The sequence below is a fragment of the Harmonia axyridis genome, chromosome 1 (genome assembly GCF_914767665.1).
Source record: "Harmonia axyridis chromosome 1, icHarAxyr1.1, whole genome shotgun sequence".
In the NCBI taxonomy this organism is placed as follows: domain Eukaryota; kingdom Metazoa; phylum Arthropoda; class Insecta; order Coleoptera; family Coccinellidae; genus Harmonia; species Harmonia axyridis.
Window position 1 is genome coordinate 56,891,695 of NC_059501.1, and position 20,287 is coordinate 56,911,981.

The 20,287-nt window shown below is 34.4% G+C and overlaps 1 protein-coding gene across 2 annotated transcripts in view; it reads left to right on the forward strand.

The window, feature by feature from the left end:
* Positions 1–10,053, forward strand: part of LOC123670692 — a 38,295-nt gene extending 28,242 nt beyond the window's left edge. Inside the window, exons 1-5 of one of the 2 annotated variants that reach the window (XM_045604220.1) lie at positions 1,809–1,920; positions 2,853–3,121; positions 4,379–4,736; positions 7,578–7,730; positions 9,701–10,053. In XM_045604220.1, coding sequence (XP_045460176.1) covers positions 2,854–3,121; positions 4,379–4,736; positions 7,578–7,730; positions 9,701–9,788 — 867 coding nt within the window. In that variant the 5' untranslated portion in view covers positions 1,809–1,920; position 2,853 and the 3' untranslated portion in view covers positions 9,789–10,053. Of the gene's footprint in view, positions 1–1,808; positions 1,921–2,852; positions 3,122–4,378; positions 4,737–7,577; positions 7,731–9,700 lie in introns of those variants that run through there. The other variant, XM_045604219.1, reaches the window with a different exon arrangement.
* The last annotated feature ends 10,234 nt before the right edge of the window (positions 10,054–20,287 follow it).

A 20,287-nucleotide genomic window follows, 5' to 3' on the forward strand; every position in this document is an offset into this window, starting at 1 on the left:
ACATGCAAAAACCTGTTTTGAAGAATAAAAAGATGAATCATTCAAAAAAATTAGGTAATAGTGTTTTTTTGCTAAACATCAGTTAATCTCAATAGATTAACTAATGTATAACAAAAAAACACCTAATTGTTTAAAACGATTTATCTTTTTATTCTACCTACTTTTCGATACCTACTTTTCAATAAAAGTAATCAATTACAACGATCATCAGGCACGGCGCGAGTAATTTGGCGCCTGAAGCAAAGTATTTTTCGGCGCCCCTACTCAAAAAGCATATTGAATGCCGATGAATAATGCGCAAGTACAATATCTGATTTTCATATCCACATGACTAATGCGTAATCGTACGATCGACTAATGATTACCTATCACACCACGAGATACAAAGGGCGGTAGCGCATGCAAAGTTTCAGTATTGCTTCGAAAACTAATTGGGATTACAAACTTGTGTTAAATATTTGGTATTCGATATTTTTCCTGATTGTTGAATTTATTGTAATCAGAAAATTTATCATTTTTTGTATCTACCTGCTGAAGGTTTGGCAACTTTTGTTCTCTCGTTGTCATCCGGTGTTTCACGTCATTTGGCGCGCTTGAAGTTTGTTTTCTGAATTTCTGATATATTTATGTATTCATCTCAATATATTTTGAGTTTATATGAAATGTTTATTCACTTATGGACGTAAGAAGTGCATTCTTTGTGGAGAAACTCGCGAATTGAGTGGAATATCGTATCACTGATATGTTTTCATTTTCTCCCGCTTCATGTCAAATTTGATAGTTCATGTTGGGGAGAAAATTTGTTTACTGAAAATGACATATTTTTGGTCTCCTGTAAAATTGTTCATTATGGACATAGCAGATTTACACTCTTAGCCGACGATATGCTCCCTCTATCTATGTTTATTACTCTGAGACAACGACTAACGAAACTTCTCATACAGTTAGAAAAAACACCGACTATATTGGAAAAATATGGAATCGGTGAATTTGTCGACAACATTATTATTCAATGTATAGCCAATATCCTACAAATATTAATAGAAATGGACATAAGCAGTCCTCCCTTTTATAAACACATTTATTTTGTTTTTTAAGAAATATTTCTTCAACAAGATTGATTCAGGGTCCAAGAATTCTTACTTGTGTATATATTAAAAAACCTTACCTATAGCAAAAGTTTAGCGAGCAAATTAAACGCCAACTTTTTTTGAATTTTTTTTCCGCGCTTCTCATCTTTGCCGCTAATTACCCAAACGGGTTGGTACGACCTTTCGTCCCATTTCAAACTCTCAGCAACTTTTCTGTATTCAAGTCAGACAATCGAGGATCTCACATGTTACGAAGTAGGAATTGCCGTTATATAAAATGCGTAAAATGCACTCCTTTCAGCGGCATAACGTGGCAATTTGGGTGGGTGAATCTGGCACTATATCTGATATAGAAAAAATTTCACTGCCGGTAGGATGATGGTATGCATTAATGAAGAACCTGTTCCGATCCTTGTTTATTTATGATAATGCGAATGATAGTCGCGGGCCAATCGATGAATATTCAGCAGATTAGGCATTTCAACTTTAATTCACCTATAAATTTCAATTTTTGGTTAATTGATTCTTCGAGTCACAGGAGCCATAATGTTTGTGTCTGATTTTCATCAAAAATTATCTGTTTATTTCACCTTAGAAAAGGGTGCTATAAATACACTCATAACGCCCTAGGGCTTTTTTAGCGGGCGTTATGGATCATTATGCACATAAACAATTAAAAAAGTAAAAATGGCATGCCAATTCTTGAAAATACGCCAATAACACGGTCGCATCTATGGAAATTACAGTAATGACATTCGCTTATATGATGACAGTAAATTTTAAGAAAAACGTTCTATACACATGGGTCCACATAGGCGTTATTTTTAAGGTACAGGGTGTTACATTTTAATTTTCAGAAGATATACTGCAAGGATACCGCATACTTTATTAGAAAAAACGCCCTCCGTCAGATTGGCTGAATTTTTGATATGTGATACTGATAGTCCAAGTCATTCCAAAGAGTCCCTGAGAACTCTCATTTGTTTCCATTGTTAAGCAATACAAAACATTATACTGGATAAGTAGATAATCATCACTATTCTGCTTCTGAGTAATGAAGATGATTACATATGAGATAATATAAAAAGCATTTTTCTTTGGTGTTGTTACATTTGGTAAATTATACAATGTGTCCCAGCTACTTACAATTTTGAAAGTTCAATTATTCAAAAATGGTAACAAATCTACAATCAAAAAATGTTTATGAATCCTATTCTACACCTTATTCTATATCAAATTCGAAAAAATATATGGAGTATTCCTTTCAAAAGAAAGCGAAAGTTATATTCAAAATGTTCCGTACTGAAAAATATTTTTCTACCATCATAATTTCAAGGCATGAGATTAAAGGATAAGAAAATTACAAATCTGTCTGGAAAACATCCTTGAAAATAATTCCATTTTGAATCTACTATTGTAAAGTCAGAGATTTTCTCGATATGAATCTACAAATTGATGGATTTTTCAGTATGAAACATTTCGAATATAACTTCCGTTTTCTTTCGAAAGAAATACTCCGTACCTATATTTTTTCGAATGTGATGTAGAATAAACTGTAATTTTTTGGTTATAGATCGCTAAGGCGATAGAATAAAGTGTAATTTTTTGGTTATAGATCGCTAAGGCGATAGAATAAAGTGTAATTTTTTGGTTATAGATCGCTAAGACGATTTGTAACCATTTTCGAATACACTCGTATGAATCTATGTTTTTCTTTCATTTCACGCTTCTTCAGAAAACTAATAATTTATATATTTTCAGGATGAACAAATTCTTCTACCAGATAAAATGGTATCCCAGAAACAAAGGGCCAGTACTTGTTTTGCTGCTTTCTTTAATGGTCACTTCAAATTTATCCAAAGAAAAATCATTTTCTAGACAAAAACGTTTTCTTTGGATAACAGAAGATGGGAGGTTAGCTCTTCCGCCCGGTACGACTTTGGTAATGACTCCATCATTGTCGCTGCCTTTCGTTAGGTACCCACCTGACGGATTTTTCTCGAACATGACCATCAGTCTTCCATTTACAAGTGAGTAAAATGATTAATTTTATTCTTGTTTATGTTCTATAAATGTATACAACAAACAATGAAATACTACCGCCTATATAGATATAGCGTATAGATAAATTGATCAGAGAGGAACCACCACCACGTGACATTCTCGTGATCTATCAATATTTGCCCAGAGGAGGGGGAAATACACAAAATAAAGTGCGGTGTTGCCAGAACGATTGAATAATCAGTGGAAGTTAGTAATATTACAATTTTCGTCGAAAGGAAGTGATTTAAGGGTATTTTTTTGAATTTTTTAAAATTAGAGTTTTGCCCCTTTTGTAATGATTTTCTGTAGGATTTTTTTACGAATATTTTTAAAATACATCAATCGTTTGTAGGAATACCATTTCATCAATTCATTTGATAATAACGAAAAGTTACTAAAATTTTTATTTTTTTCTTCGTTCGCAAATTGAAAATATTGAAATATGTACTACAATGAAGATTATTGTTAAAAGAAATTATTGGAAAATCACTTAAAGAAGGTGATTTGGAAGAAGAAATATCTTTAATTTCATCTTGAACTGAGCAGTCACGTGGTGGTGTTCTCCCTCTTAGGAGGGATTACCACCACGTAACTTTCTACGTATCAGTCAAACATTGATTTCCCCTCTGGCGCTCCTGCGATGACAAAATTGTGTACAGTTAATTCTCTTTACTAATCATATAAGTAGAGGGCAGCACTGTACGGCGATCAGGATTATTTTTTTCACAAAAAACAGTTTTACCAAATTTGTACTTTAGCTGAATTTCCCTTAATAATTTACAATTTTTTTCGGCAGTTTTTCAACGAATTCAATACCAATACGAGTCGCAACTTTATACGAAATTTCATATGACTTTAAGAAATCTGAATCAAATATTTTCACAGAAAAATTAAAAAAAACATAACTATATACACATACATAGGTACTAAAAAACAATAGGACACATGTGGTCAAACTGATATCAATGAAGAATTTCAAAGACGAGAAAAAGAAAAATAAAATATGAAAATAAATCATTATAGAACTGAAAAGGTCGAAATGAGAAGAGCACTTGCCAAAATTTTGGAGCCCCACATTGGGCGCCAAAATGTGTAACGGTACAATTGCCCACTTGGCAAAAATTGTCGGAATGAGACTCTAAGACAGATTTCTGGTGGTGGTTTGGCTTATTTGACTTAAATTCACACCGTTATAACCTCTACAATTAAATTATAGTTCGTTGAACAAAATGAATTATTTTCAGTTGATTTCAACAAACTCGGACTAACAGATAATGAGAACCCCTATGGAGTACTGCCACCTCTCTTGGCCAGATCAATGGGAAGGGCTGCAGGCAACCTTCTCGGGGACTATATCGGAAAATTCATGAATCATCGCAGAACGAAAAGAGGCTTGAAAGAAGACCCCCCAAAACTTCCCAGAGAGCATCAGAATGTCTTCCATGGAGGAGAAAGGGCACTTTTGTATTTTTTGGTTGAGGATTTCTTGGAAAATTTCGGGATGAATGGAAAGGCATGTCTGCTGAGAGCTATATGTGAAGTTCATGCTTATCAGCTCGGTAATTTGGGACTGCTGGGAGAGATGCTGAAACTATTTTTGACGTGAGTAATTTATCAAAAAGAATAGAAATGAAGCTTGTTTCACAAAACTTTGATCGGCCAATCAGCTTATTGATTTTAGTTTTGCATCTAACGTGAAAATAAAAATAAACTGAAATTTAATACATAAATGATTTGATTATAAATGAAATCTCGGAGAAATCATGTGTGAAATTTGATGTGAGCGTCTTAAAAACGATGTAGAAATCAACTAAACTAATTTTCAAGCATTCTTATTGAAATCAGATCGAATTCAGAAGGTTGATTACTTTCAATATCAGTCAGTCAGATCTTTATCTTTTTTAAGAAGCAATGGACATACCAGTATTCATAAAGTTTTCCTGAAGACAATCGCCACAATGATATTTTTGTGAAACCGGGAGATAGTGAACAAATTCTCTAAAAAAAAATTGTTGAAAAATTAGAATGCTAGTAGACCGTTAATTCTTAAAGAAATTGAATAATCATTGAAATGAATACAATAAATCGTTCAATAATCGCTTTTTTTAACCCCTTACCCTTTCTTATTCGAAAATGTTGATTTTTGATGAATTTAAGTTGTCCAAGTTTATGATCTTCTGATAAACACCCTGTACATTTTGGTCAAAATCGTAAACAGTCTCATTACACTACGTATTTGAAGAAACGAAAAAGAAAAAGGCTTTTTCGAAAAAATCTTTTTCTGCAGTTACATTCCAATAAATGTGAGTCCTCGTCACCACCATTTTTTTCATAAGAATCCAATTAATTCAGAAACCTTAGAGTTTTTACTCAACGTATGGCATATTGCTGATATTGTCATCAAAAAATCTATCTAATGATGCAATAATATACTTGGGGTGCCATTTAAAATAAGGAAATAGTAGTCCGGAAGTTGTAGAGATCCGAAAATATTCAAGGGAGAAAGATCATTGTCTCAAACCACAACATGCAAATTGTCAGCCCAAAATTATGATTAGTTTTCCATAAACGTCTAATACGCAATAGCGGTGAATCACCCTGTATACGTACCTAATACACAACATAAAAAAAATCCCTGTGAGAGGTTAATTTATTAGGTAATGAAAAAAAAAGGTATTCAATAAAAATATTAGTGAAAATTAAGGGTGGATATATGTAACTCTGAAGAATCGCTAGACATATTGACTTATTGTTGAAGAGTAATTAATCAAAAAAGTGCTTCTGTTTGCGCTACGCTACGAAATTTTGCACGAAACTAGTAATGGTTATTCTCACATATTATTCTATATCAACCCGTTAAGATTTGTAGTTACGGAAATATTGGGTATTTCTTTTTCAATATTCTTCTTGACTTTTCTAATGGTTTTGATTGAATAATCAACTTGAAATTATGTACGTAGCTTTAAATTGTTTTTTTTCTATGTTTTATAGTTCTGGTCACACGATCAATATTGAATTTCGCACTAAGTTCTAAATTCTTATTCTTCATCCAATTACAAATGAATATTCATCATGATCGAAATTGCGGTTTTGAAATTGAAAGGATCAGCAGCCTAATGGAAGAATTATCACCTGTTAATTTTTCTGAATTTTTCGTGTTTTAAAGGATATGACATCCTGAATAAGAAAGTATGTGAGTCCAAGTCAATTCTATGACTAGTTTTCGGGAAACAGAGTGTCGAAGTTGGAAAATGGCATTTCTTCAAAGTAACATTTCTCGTTGGAAACATGTTGAAAGAAACACTTTCGTGCAACAAATATTGCTTACCCATAAGGTAATAATTTCAGTCTGGTTTTTAATAAAAATTATTTTTAGATACGGGGTGAGTCAAAAATTATTCGTTTAGTTCATAATTCATCCTGTAATTGAAAAAGTCGTCCGAGGAATTTTTCAATTTTTCGTCATTACTCTTACTTCCAGTACACTATTATAAGGTCAAACAGTATTGACTTCGTTATGATCAGTTTTTAAGATACACAGGGTAATATATTAAGAGGGGTGACCGTTATTACAAAAGATATCAAAAAGTTGTATACAATGAAAATTTAATGCAGAATAATGGTAAGAGACACGTTGGCGTTTACTTATTGTTATTTTGTCATTGTAAAATGAAAGACATTCTAAAAATCTTAGGATTGGGGTGGACCCATAGACTTTCTCGTTCAGGTCATATTTTACAAAATACGAAAAATTTAGAAAAATTAACCTTTGACAATTTTTCCATTACGTTGCTGCCTGGTCCTTTCGAACGATCATTCACCCTCTGGCGCTCCTCTTTACTAATCATATAAGTAGAGGGCAGCACTGTACGGCGATCAGGATTATTTTTTTCACAAAATTACAGTTTTACCTCATTTGTACTTGAGCTAAATTTCCCTTAACAATTTACACCTTTTTTCGGCAGTTTTGCAACGAATTCACTACCAATACGAGTCGCAACTTTATACGGAATTTCATATGCCTTTAAGAAATCTGAATTAAATATTTTCACAGAAAAATAAAAAAAATATAACTATATACACATACATAGGTACTAAAAAAAATTAAGACACATGTCGTCGAACTGATACCAATGAAAAATTTCAAAGACGATAAAAAGAAAAAATAATAGGAAAATAAATCATTATAGAACTGGAAAGGTCGAAATGAGAGGAGCACTTGCCAAAATTTTCGAGCCCCACGTTGGGCGCCAAAATGTGTATCGGTATAATTGCCTACTTGGCATATTTACGGATTTTACCCATTAATGTTTGAAAATATTGATATTGATCTGACTGCACTATTTATGGTATTTGTCTTATTCAAATCATAAAGATTATCAAGTATGCACCTATTTCTGCAAAGTGTTTTCGACATTTCTTAATTGATTCATAATTTTCTAGGGCCAGTAAGTCACCGTTCGCAGAAATACTCTCAGAATATGTTGACGCAGAGAATAATGGCAAAGGAAAATTTGGTGGTCCATCAGAGTGTTGGCCATACATGAAAGATTGTCCGAAATCCTTGTTCGCTCCATCTAGACACAATCATTACAGGTAAATATTAATTTTTATCATAAATTAGATTACAAGGTGTTCGGAAATACAAGATGAATTTGAGCGAAGCCAATAAAGCTGATAAAAACAGTCGCGATAAAAGCACTGACGTGACGTCAGGGACATTTGGGCTTAAAATTGTTAAGATACATCTACACGCAAAATTTCAACTGGGTAGGATTTTTTGTCTCTGAAATATAATGAAGGTATAATACTAACTGACAAAGGAACTGCAACACCCAGAAGGAGCTCTTTCAATTTTAATTTTTATTACAATTTTTTTTAATTAATTTGTTAATTATGTGTTTGTCCACTGCGATTATCTTTATACTCCCTAACACGTCTCGGCATTGATGCAATAAGGTGGTCTATTTCTTCTTGAGGGAAACTATCCCAATCTAAATGTACTTCATGTCTCAGAGCCGTCCGTGGGGGCTGGAGTAAATTTCTAAACCTTCTACCCATGATGTCCTAAACATGCTCTATGGGCGTAAGATCGGAGGATTTTGGCAGCCCAGCCATGGCAAAAGATTCACATGGATCGCTTCGAAAAAGTTTAAACTAACTCTGGCAACATGAGGTCGGGCATTATCTTGCTAAAATATTGGATTCTCGAGCCGGTTAAGGTAAGGGAGACCACAAGGCTCCACTATTTCTTGAAGGTAACACAGCACTGTCATGTTACCTTGAATAAAGATTAAAGGTGGCCTACTTGCATGTGCAATAGCACCCCATACCATAACGCCTACTGTACGGTGTACATGACGTTCAACATCAAACTCTGAGGTTCGCGTCTTTCTCCCCGACGTCGTCTAACCCATCTTCGGACCCAAGGAGAATCGAGATTCATAAGAAAAGACGACCTGATGCCATTTCACATTCCAATGTTGAAGTTCTCTGTACCAGTGTACCACTGTAATCGTTGCCGACGATGCTCAACCGTCAGAGGTAACACAAGATGGGGTCGATAATGCTGCAGTCCAAAAGACCTTATCCGGCAGTAAACCGTTCGGACAGTTACAGGATGGCTCATCGGCCAAAGATCGAGTTGTCGCAAATCGGTCTCTAAATGGCCATAAGTCTAAAGGCGGCCACTCACGAGGCTATCTTGTTCGAGCGTTCGGATAATTTTACAGTCGGGCAGCTCGGGACACGACCGCACGACTGTAAATCAGAGAATGAACTTGACTGCCCGACTGGAATCTCTTGGACGCTTGGCGTTCAAAGTCTCGAAAAAACGCTTCGTGAGTCGCGGGCATTAGACGTCGATTTTGAACTTCATTCGTGCCCCTTCGACGTCCGGTGTCTTTTTGGACATTATCAAACCTCCATCTCATAACAGTAGTTGGATTTCTGTTCGACCTCATTCAAATGCACTTAGCTGGCGATAAATTCCGCGTACACGTGCTCTAGACATTTTAACAACAACTAAACATCCACTTTGGATTACCTCGAACAGCTGGTTTGTTGTAAGATTTAAAAACTTGCAAAAAACGACTAGAATATTGAAGTAACAAAAATTGTTTACATGAAAACACCTTCACGATTTTTTTCTCCTTCCTTCCTTGCTATACTATCTATGTTTTACCAAAAAAAAAATAAAATTAAAACAGCTCATTCTGGTTGTTGCAGTTTCTTTGTCACCTACGTGGGTACTTGGTGAAAATATAATTCGAATTTTATGGTCATCTTTGAAAAGCAATCCCTTATAAATTATTTTTATATTGTTGCCCATCGAAGAAACAAATGATGCTGGGTTATAAATAATGTACGAAAATCCATAAGAGACTCAATGTACTTTTTCCATTGACAAATTTACTTTGAATTATTGGTATTTTGGGGGAGAGGTAGTAAAGTCCATCCCTCAAGCTGCGCTAGTGGCGTTAACAGGTTGCGTAATATTATACAATATTCAAGTCTAGTTTCTATTTACTTTATGTAAATCTAATTTCACCCTTCTTTTGTTACAGTGGAGCTGAGCAGGACAACAGTATAAAAGAGACTGATCTAGAGAAGAATCAGAAGGTTACCTTCAACCCATCGCTCAAAAATATGTAATTTGCTCAAATAATTTGCTCAAAAAAGTCATGAAACAGGTGTGATTACTAAGTCATAAAAGCAGGCATAAAATAAAGACAGTACTAATTATGTATATAGGTACCTACTTTATGGTTTTCATTTCCATTATTTTTGTACTATGTATTATTAAGTATTTAATTGTCTATTTGTACATATAAGCTGTATATATTTTTCTATTTTTACGCGTCACGAGCATATTTATTGTATGTTTAGTTTTAAGGAAAACCTCAAAATAAATCATATATTTTTATGAAAAATCTTTGATTTTCATTGAATTTAAATCATGTTATTTGTTGAAACAACGGAAACATGTGGATATATTCTTGAAAAATAGTAATTATTGGTTGAAAGAAGAAATGTTGTGTAAAATTCTTTTCAATTCGTAACTTTCAACTATTGAAAGGGCAAAATTTTGACTCTGTACATCTCAGATTTGAATCTCTCAGAGGCATATCAGAACCTTGTAGGACTGAAATAAAAACTATTTTTTCTTCGATTGCTATGGAAATCTCTTTTATATTATCATTTACTGGCATTCAAAACAAAAAGTTCAGCATAATATGCACAAAAACCATGTTCAAGCATCATTGAAATTCTGGGCGGCTGTGGAAAATGAAAAAATTAAGTTGGTAATGTCTCATTCAACAATATTTTGAGTATACAGGTGATTCTCCGCGATGACCTTTCAGACGTTTATGGAAAATGAGTTTTTTTCGAGAAAAACGTTTTCAATTTTCATTCTGACAGTATGTAGTATTATAAAACTGTTTTCAATTCAGATCAACCTACATGGTGTGTATGAGATCATGAACTTGGACAACTCAAATTCATGGAAACTCAAGATTTTCAAAGTACCACCTATATGTTTTATTCTTTCAGTCTATTCTACGTATAAAAGACGCTGTTGTGGGAAAGTAGGAAGAACGAATTGTCAACGAAGGAAATTTTGAAATAAATATTAATTCTCCTTAAGCGTTCAAATTTCTATCATACAAAAGTTTACTAGCTTTTCACAATCGTATATATTTATTGTGTGCAACATGTGCGAAAACCACATTTTTACTCGTCTTGTTTCCACTTTCGTAACGTAACAGATGTCTGATTTTTCGCACTATATGTATACACAATATACTATTCATTTAGTAGGTATATTGAAGCGTACACGTTGAATTTTGTAAAAAAAATTCATAACTATGAGTTTTTGAACAATCTCGCAAAAACATCCGATTTCTCTTTTTCTTAGCGTTGCCAATTCTGGTTTTGTTGAATATATTAAATTCTAATCAGTTACTTGTATTCGTTTCATCAATTAATGCTCAAAATATCAAATCAAGTCCTCGTCAAATTAAACGATTGTCAAAAATACTATGCTTTTCTTGATTTTACCTTTTCTATTACTGAACTTTTCAAGTAATTCATTACGAAATTATTAAACTTTCAGAACAACAAAAAAGAAATGGATTTTAATTTTCAAGAAAAAAACCACTACTAGAAAAATTAACAAATATCCCACCGCTGTCAACAAATGTTACACTTACCCAGTTACCCAGTGCATCAGTTGAAGAATATCTTCTTTCGGCCATAACTTCAGAACGGATGAAATTATCGCTTTGCGACCTTCGGGTGTTTTCATGCAAATTTTATGGAATTTCTGTTTCTGTTAAGAAAATCCTATCATTACATTTGAAATTTCGCAGTAAAATGAACAAAACAATGAACTTCTGACTTAGCGCCCCCTATCGAAAGCAGCAAAAACAAATTTATCATGACTATATTTCGTCCTCAATCAACAAGATATTATCTTTCAGACGAGATCTAATTTGCTCAAAAATGTTGAGCCAAACTGAAGGTACAGGCGTTTCAATCAGTCAGATTTCTCCCTTTCACCTACCCTTATTTGATATCGTGAAATCGAAAGTGATAATTCAAAGGAAAAGAGAATTTTCCATGGATTACAGTGATGATATTTTTTCTTCAACTTCATATGAAATATTTTCGAGTAAAATTTCTTTTTCTACTCAACATTAGCTATTACGCCCCCTAGCGGTAAAGGTATGAACTTCAAAATAATTTCCAGTGTGTTCTCTTGTACACTTTAGTGGTAAAATTTTTTACCGCAAGTCTCTACGATGAGTGGATCCTGAGATATAGCCGCTTACCTCGCTTATTTGCCCACCCTGTACAGTGCATCCCATTTTGGGTGAGACAGCCAGGTTTCTCGCTTGTTATTTAAGATAGAGCCTTGCGGTTTTCACGTTCCTGTCCTACTTTTTCGTGAAACTCAAATTGGTCTAATCAGATTTTTCATAACTGTTTCCGTTCAAGAGATACAGGGTGATTTTGGAAATTGATACTTTTCGGACACCTCCTTTATCTCCGAAGTTAGTAGAATAATGCTGAGGATAAAACTACATCTGAATCAGAATTCTGCGTAGAATCCAGTGGCGTACTCAAATTTTTTTTCGGGGTATGGTTTTGAAGATTCAACACAAACCTATATTTTTTTTAATGGAACACCCTGTATATTAATACTTCGTTCGATTCGTAATTTTTTTTCCTTCAAAATGATGTATGATACTATGTAGGTAGGACGTTCAGAAATATAAAAAAACACTAAAACATCAAATAATGATGGTTTTTTTGTTAATGGGTCATGAATTTCCCAAGTTTCAATAAGTGGATTATTACTTTTGATTTTTAAAAAGTAGTAGGTCATTGATGATACAAACATTCTTGTTGTTATTATGGCTACTATGCATTTGGCAGCATTGTTTTATCAAGCAAGATTGGGAAGAAAAAACCAATCTGATCTAGCTGTCATCGCAATGAATTATTATTATTATTATTGATTTTTTTTTTATATGAGAAATCCATTGCCCATTAACAAAAAAACCATCATTATTTGATGTTTTAGTGTGTTTTTATATTTCTGAACATCCTACCTACATAGTATCATACATCATTTTTATTATTATTATTATTATTATTATTAAACAAAGATTAAAGTTTAGGCAATGCCTATAAACTCACAGAAAAATATTTTTTTTTTTTTTTAAAGGAAAAAAAATTACGAATCCAATGAAGTGATAATATACAGGGTGTTCCATTAAAAAAAATATAGGTTTGTGTTGAATCTTCAAAACCATACCCCGAAAAAAAAAATTTGAGTACGCCACTGGATTCTACGCAGAATTCTGATTCAGATGTAGTTTTTACCTCAGCATTATTTGTAATAACTTCGGAGATAAAGGAGGTGTCCGAAAAGTATCAATTTCCAAAATCACCCTGTATCTCTTGAACGGAAACAGTTATGCAAAATCTGATTAGACCAACTCGAGTTTCACGAAAAAGTAGGACAGGAACGTGAAAACCGCAAGGCTCTATCTTGAATAACAAGCGAGAAACCTGGCAGTCTCACCCAAAATGGGATGCACTGTACATTAACGAACTTCAAGTTATTATTTTTTGACAAGATTGCTTTGCTCATTGTGCTATAGGTAATGTCAGTTCGACAGCTGACAGCTCAGTTGCTGGTCTACAAGCTTTAGAACTTAGAACCAAACTGTATGTAAGTACGGGGTGTCCCGGGAGTAACTGTAAATACTCTATCATAGATAGGATAAGGATAAGACTAGGATATTATCATCGAGTAATAAACATAGGTAGAGGGAGTATACCCAATGTTTACATATTCCCATCATGGCAGGGTCGGATCCAAAAGGGGGGAACTGGGGGAACGTTAATCCCCCCCCCCCCAAATGGCCCAGGCGCCTCTTAAATTTTACCGGCCCTCCTAGAATTTGACATACTAAGGCTCAAATGATTAGAAGATCAGCAAAAATGTGATTTGACGCAATTTCTGAAACAAAGATGTTGAAAGTACGGATACAGAATGGAAATGCAATAGGGTTAGAATTAATATGAATATGGTCCAATTTGTATGTTCAAACGTGCCGCAATGAACACGTTCAAAGGTGCCGCAATTGGGTCATAAATATTACTGTCGCGCGTCGGCATGCTTACCCCGATTTCCAAGAGTTTTTTTTATAATTGTTGTATTGACTAGTACTTGGACCAATTTATTCTTTATAAGTCTTTGTTGTTTTTATTTTTGTTCACCTAATAACGTTTCGCCCAATTTATATAAACCTCTGTTTGTATAATGGATAATATCAAAATATTTCATTGGTATTCAACTAATGTTAAATTAATATAATTTGAGCAAGCATTCCACCATTGCAACAATTTTTGATATGATGAAACAGTGAAGCGACTGTTTCAGGCGCCTCTTTTCGAAGGGCCGGTAATTTAGCCCAGTTTGTGACCGCCCTTTCATATTTCTGAAAAAAATATAGTCTTGATTCTTAAAAACAACATGAGGTTGGCCCGCTTTGCTGCCTTTATCAAAATTTCCTGTAATAGAAATCTCCAAACCACCTTTACTAAGCCGCCTGCCTGTTCAATAAATAACTCAAGGCAACCCAACCAATATATAAGCAGCATTGCCTATTACCCTAATTGAATGAGGGATGGAATGTATTTCACAAAGACGAAAAACAACACTTCGAATTACGTGGTAGTTGTTTACACACTCAACATTTATGGAAGATTCCTACGATTCTGCATTCGAAACTAGTTACTGATAAATGTTTTCAGCGGAACATATGTTTTTAATGCCATTTAGTTTTCGAAGCTTTGCATGCCTTACCGCCCTTTGTATCTTGTGGTGTGATAGGTAATCTTTCATCGATCATACGCAGTGTCTTGTGAATGTGAGAATGAGATATATTACGCATTGTTCATCGGCGTCGAAGAAATCCAGGGATTTATTGTAGATAAAAATGTCTGAAAAAAAAACCCAGTTTAAACGACTTTAGAAAGAAACGATCAGTAACGGCTCGTCAGGGTCGGCAAGGTCGGCCGGGCCGACCCAAATATTATCGGGAAATAGAAAATAATTCTAGATATTCAATTCATTCAAACTCAATCGGAGTTATCGATTTCGATATCCAAATTCCCTCGGTAATGAATATTTCCACCCAGAACAGGAAAATATAACTTATACCGGCCAATATTTTCTTTCGGACCCACCTAATATTCGATTTCCAAAGCATCCAGCGTTGTTATTTCCTTTCATAAATTGTAACAAACCACAATCGTAAATGGTTACTTTTCGTAACATCACCCCAAACAGGTTATTCCAGAATTGTACGTAACACCGTAACATTAGGTCTGAAATGTAACACAAATGTTACAATTATACAATTGCAACCCCTGGAATGTCACTGAAAGCATCTCATCACGTTAGGTCGGCCAAGAGCCGATGGCGGAACCAGCGCTACCGAGAGCGCTACGTAAAGGAAAAGATACTACGACATACGCCCAGAATACGACCACTTAATAGAACGGCACAACAACTCGATGTAAGGTCTCTTCCCAATACACAGGGTCGGCTGGCCGGTTATCCTATTGCAGAGCGTCAAGCAGCAACTTTTCACAGTTTATTTCAAATATTTGATAATTAAATGAATGGTTAATTTATGTATTTATTTATATTTTTATTAAATTATGAGACATTATGTCTTAATCAGAAAAGAACTTATTTATGCCGTTCGATAGTAGCTATTGATTTTCAGATCATGAAAATATAATTAATATATTCAAATGAATGGTTAATTATGGGATATTACGTCTTAATCAGAAAAGAACTTATTTATGCCGTTCGATAGTAGTTAGGTATTGATTGTCTGATCATGAAAATATAATTAATATATTCCTAACTTTGAAAACATCCTGATTTCAAAAGTTCTGTAATTTCGAGGGAGAAAATTCGCGAGGAAATGAATAATTCTGCGTGCTTTTCTTGGGAAATAGACGAAACAACGGATGTTAAATATTTTTGTCAGATGTCAGTAATTTTCCGCTTCGTTCGAGAAGGTAAAATATCCGAACGATTTTGGGTTTTTTTCGATGTTAGTAAAGGTCGAACCGCGAATGATTTTTTCAATACCTTGTTGGAAAATTTTAAACATTTCAATTTAGCGACTAAATTAGTAGGTCAAACATATGACGGGGCAGCTGTGATGGCGGGGGAAATTAATGGGTTACAAGCGCGAATAAAAACAATTGCTCCTCAAGCACTATTCACGCACTGTTATGCACATAAATTGAATTTAGTGTTACAAGATTCGACCAAGATTACTCAAGAAAATCAATGAGTGTCGCGTGTTTTTTTCGAATCTTTCAGGATTTTCGTCGTTTTTCACTAAAACAAGTAAACGCACTAATATTCTAGACGAAATTTGCAAAAAAAGATTACCCTCTAGCTCGGAAACTCGTTGGAATTTCAAATCTCGCGCTGTAAAAACAATATTCGATAAGAGAGAAGAATTAATTGAAGTTTTTGATCATATCAGCGACAATTTAGATGAATGGGATGATATTACAATACGTGAAGCTACCGGTCTGAAGAAAATGTTGAATGATTTCGAATTTTTGTTCATTCTCCACTCTTTTAATTCGATTTTTACATACACAGATCCCGTTTTTTCTATAATCCAGCATTTAATTGCAACGCCAGAATCACTTCTTTATTATCGACTCTGAAAAAATTTCGCACAGAAGATGAGTATTTCATTCGCTTATATTCAGAAGTAGAAAAACTCCCAGAAGTAATGCCACCGAGTGCTAGACGTCGAAAACTTAAAATAGATTCCGAAATTTAGCTCACGGATAATTCCTCAATGAAACGGCTTTTTTGTGAAATTCTGGATTTAATTATAACTCAAATTGAAATAAGGTTTAAACACATTTCATCACTTCATTTTTTGGAACTAATGAATTTTAATAAATTTGATATATACGTTCGTAATTTTCCGGAGTGTGGCCGACCCACATCTCGAGGGCACGAGCCGTCACTGGAAACGATTAGCAAAAACGCTAAAGAAATCAAAAATGGCGAATTATCATCGGAGCAGGTGATGTTTATTGTTTGGGGGGAAGTTGTGTTTATTGATACTTTTTCAGCAGGGGCGCCAAAAAATTCTTTGTTTCAGGCGCCAAAATTGCTCGAGCCGGCCTGGGTATGATGCTGTAGTAACATCTGGAATCGAATCAATGTTTTATTATAATTATACCTCAAACTTTGGCTTTTTGCATTTCAAAGCACGTTTAATCCAAATCTGCAATAAAAAATTAGTTTATCCGCCTCACGCAAGCCTTTTAGTCCGTCGAGAGAGGGGGCAAGAGTGATTTTCCTCGGGGCCGTGATTTTTGTGAGTCTGTAATTTTCAGAATTCCGTTAACAAAACAATTCCTGAATGATTTTTTTTTTACTTATCTCATGAAACATAATAAGACGTTGAATATTTATTTTACGTCGGAGCCCTCCGCCTACTCTTAACATTATCTATTCCAGTATTGACTGGTAAAGATTTTTTAAAAACCTATCACAACCCTGAGCACGACGTGAGCAATATGGTCAATGCACACAGACTCAATTTGTCACAAGAAAACAGAAAAAGGTTGTTGCCTATTGTCAAGACTATAATAATGGTTGGTAGACAAAATATTCCCCTCAGAGGGCATCGGGATGATGGTATGATTGAAGTTGGCCAAACACCCTTACAGAATGAAGGGAACTTTAGAGCATTGCTTTGCTTCAGGGTCGATGCAGATGACACGGATTTGGAAAGTCACTTGAAAAACTCATCTAGCAGAGTGATGATACATTAGTGAATCCTATTATAGACTGCTGAGGATTAGAAATAGCTGAATCAATTATCAATCACGTTGCAAAATCACGATTATTCTCTATTACAAGTCAGCTTGGTTCTTAGGTTTGAGAATCTACACCAGTAACAAATTTGAAATAAAGGAAGATTTTCTGACCTTCATTGATGCCTTCGACAACTTGCAATCTGCAAAGAAAAAAAGGAAGAAATAAATTTTGAGGAAAATAAGAGTGATGACTCTGACTCTGCCGATAAAGTTGGGCTTCAAAACAATTTAAGCTCAGACCAGACAGTACTAATCCGAGGAAACGAGTTATCGTTGACAGGAAAATCCCTAGGCCAAATTGTTTTAGGCGAGCTACAGTCCGTTCAACTTCTTTTGAAAAGGTGTGTAGGAATTGGAACAGATGGATGCACAGTTATGATATCAGACAACATGGGTGCTGTGAGAGAAATACAAAATACTGCCAAAAATGCAATAATGACACCATAATATAATCATAAACTCAATTTGAGTATTTTGAAATGTACTAAAATAATCAGCATTGAAAAAACTGTGTGTTCAATAAAGGAAGTGGCATCGTTCTTTTCGTTCCCTAAACGAACTAAAGTGCTATATGCTATATTGGAGGAAAACTCAAACGGTTATGTGAAACAAGATGGGTTGAGAGGCATGATGTGGTTCTGCAATTTTTTTCAACCTTGCCTTCAATTGTGAAATCCCTAGATGAAATAAGTGAGTGGAATGATAAAACTTCCGCAGGTAAAGCAGCCATACTATCAGGGGCATTGTGTGACTCAGAGTTCCTTGTAGGCTTGTTTGTCTGAGTGATGTTTTGGCGCGTACTCTACCCTTAAGTACTCTTCTACAAAAAGAGTCCCTTGATTTGGCAAAAGCTGCTAAAGTAGTCAATCATTTGACAATTGTTTTAGAGAAGAGAAGAACAGAAGCTAAATCACATTTTGAAAATATTTTCACGGACGGTAAGGAAATGGCTAACACTCTGAATTTGAAATTAGGAAACCTAGAACTTGTGGTTGTAAAACCAAACGACCAAATTACGACACTCAAAACCCCGAAGACTATTTCAGGTTATCTTCATATGAACTTCATATGAATCTTCATATGAAACCATTCAAAGCATCATAAATAGGTTTTCGTCTTTGTTGAGTGGTAATAAGATCCTTAAAACTATGAAGTTAAAGGGAGAAGTTAGCTTATGGTAACAAAAGTGGAAAAACGAAGCAATTAACATTGGAGAAATCCATCCAAGTGTTTCAGCATGATGCTTTAACTGACTGATAAAGACATTTACCCGACGATTCACATACTTCTTTATTGCTTTTCTTTGATTTATTTACTTTTCTGTTTACCTATTTTGACTATTTTATAAAAAGATCAACAATTTGTTTTAAATGTACCGGGTTTTTCACCACAATTTACCCCCCCCCCTTTAACTTTGTTACTAAAAGAGGTACAAAAAAATGTTTTCTACAAAAGTTTCACGAAATCGACTGGTGTTTTTCAAAATGATTTCACAAAACGAAATATATAACGGGTGTTTTTTTTCGAGGTATATAACTTTAAGTTGACATTACTGGTCAAGATGGCGACCGATTTAACAGCTGTCAAGTGATTTATTCTCAGTTTGATTTGGCAATTCATCATAAATAGACCCACGCCTGAACAACGCTTGCAAATAGTGCAATTTTATTTCGAAAATAATTGTTCTGTGCGGAATACGTATCGCGCACTACGTCCATTTTGACAGAATTTGAAACTCTGTTGTACTCAGAATAAGAGAGATAGGCCAAACATATGTTACATATTCGAAATCAGGGGAAAAAGAGCTAGTCAAATATAGAAAAATATACGGGTGTTCCATTTCAAAAAATTAAGTTGTAATCAATATGTTGCCCACTCTGTATATATTTCATTTTGTGAAATCATTTTCAAAAACACTAGTCGATTTCGTGAAACCTTTGTAGAAAACATTTTTTTGTACCTTTCAGTAACAAAGTTAAAGGGGGGGTCAAATTATGGTGAAAAACCCGGTACATAGTAATTATAGGAATTCCCCTGTTTTAAAATAAAATTTCTTCTCGAATTGTATATAAATACATATATTCGTTTTTATCTTTCTTGTGTTATTTACTTGGGGTAAAACATAACTGATAATTTGAGTAACTTTATACCATTTCCTTTTTTGTGATATATTTTCAAATCCACAAGATCTCAAGATCTAATAAAAGAGAGCAAATGACGCATGAATTACGAGCGCTTCTGACTTCACGTCAGTGCTTCCTCATTTTTTTCAATATGTGATGTGACATTATTCTGAGATTAAACTTAAGATTTCTAAAATGTTTTAGACATCTCGATTAAATCTTACTCAAAGGACATTGGCCAATCTTCAGTTCGCGTGGCCTAAATTGTTTGGGAATACTGGTGTGTCCTGTGTCCACATATTAGATTTCCTTTTAGTGTATTACACAATTCAGGCGACGAGAACTCGGGATTTCTGGTACTTCCCTTACTTTTCATATGAGGTGCTATATGTATCATGAAATTCTAATATTATTTCCATTGAACGACAGCAACAAAACTTCCTTTTTCTTGCGTAGGTGGCGCTATATCATGAAATTGGCATACTTTCGCTTCAACAACAGATAAGTGAGACAACCTGTTTTTCTAGACATCTGATATCCATTTTTCGTCTCAATTTCTTTGCTATCATTTTAAAA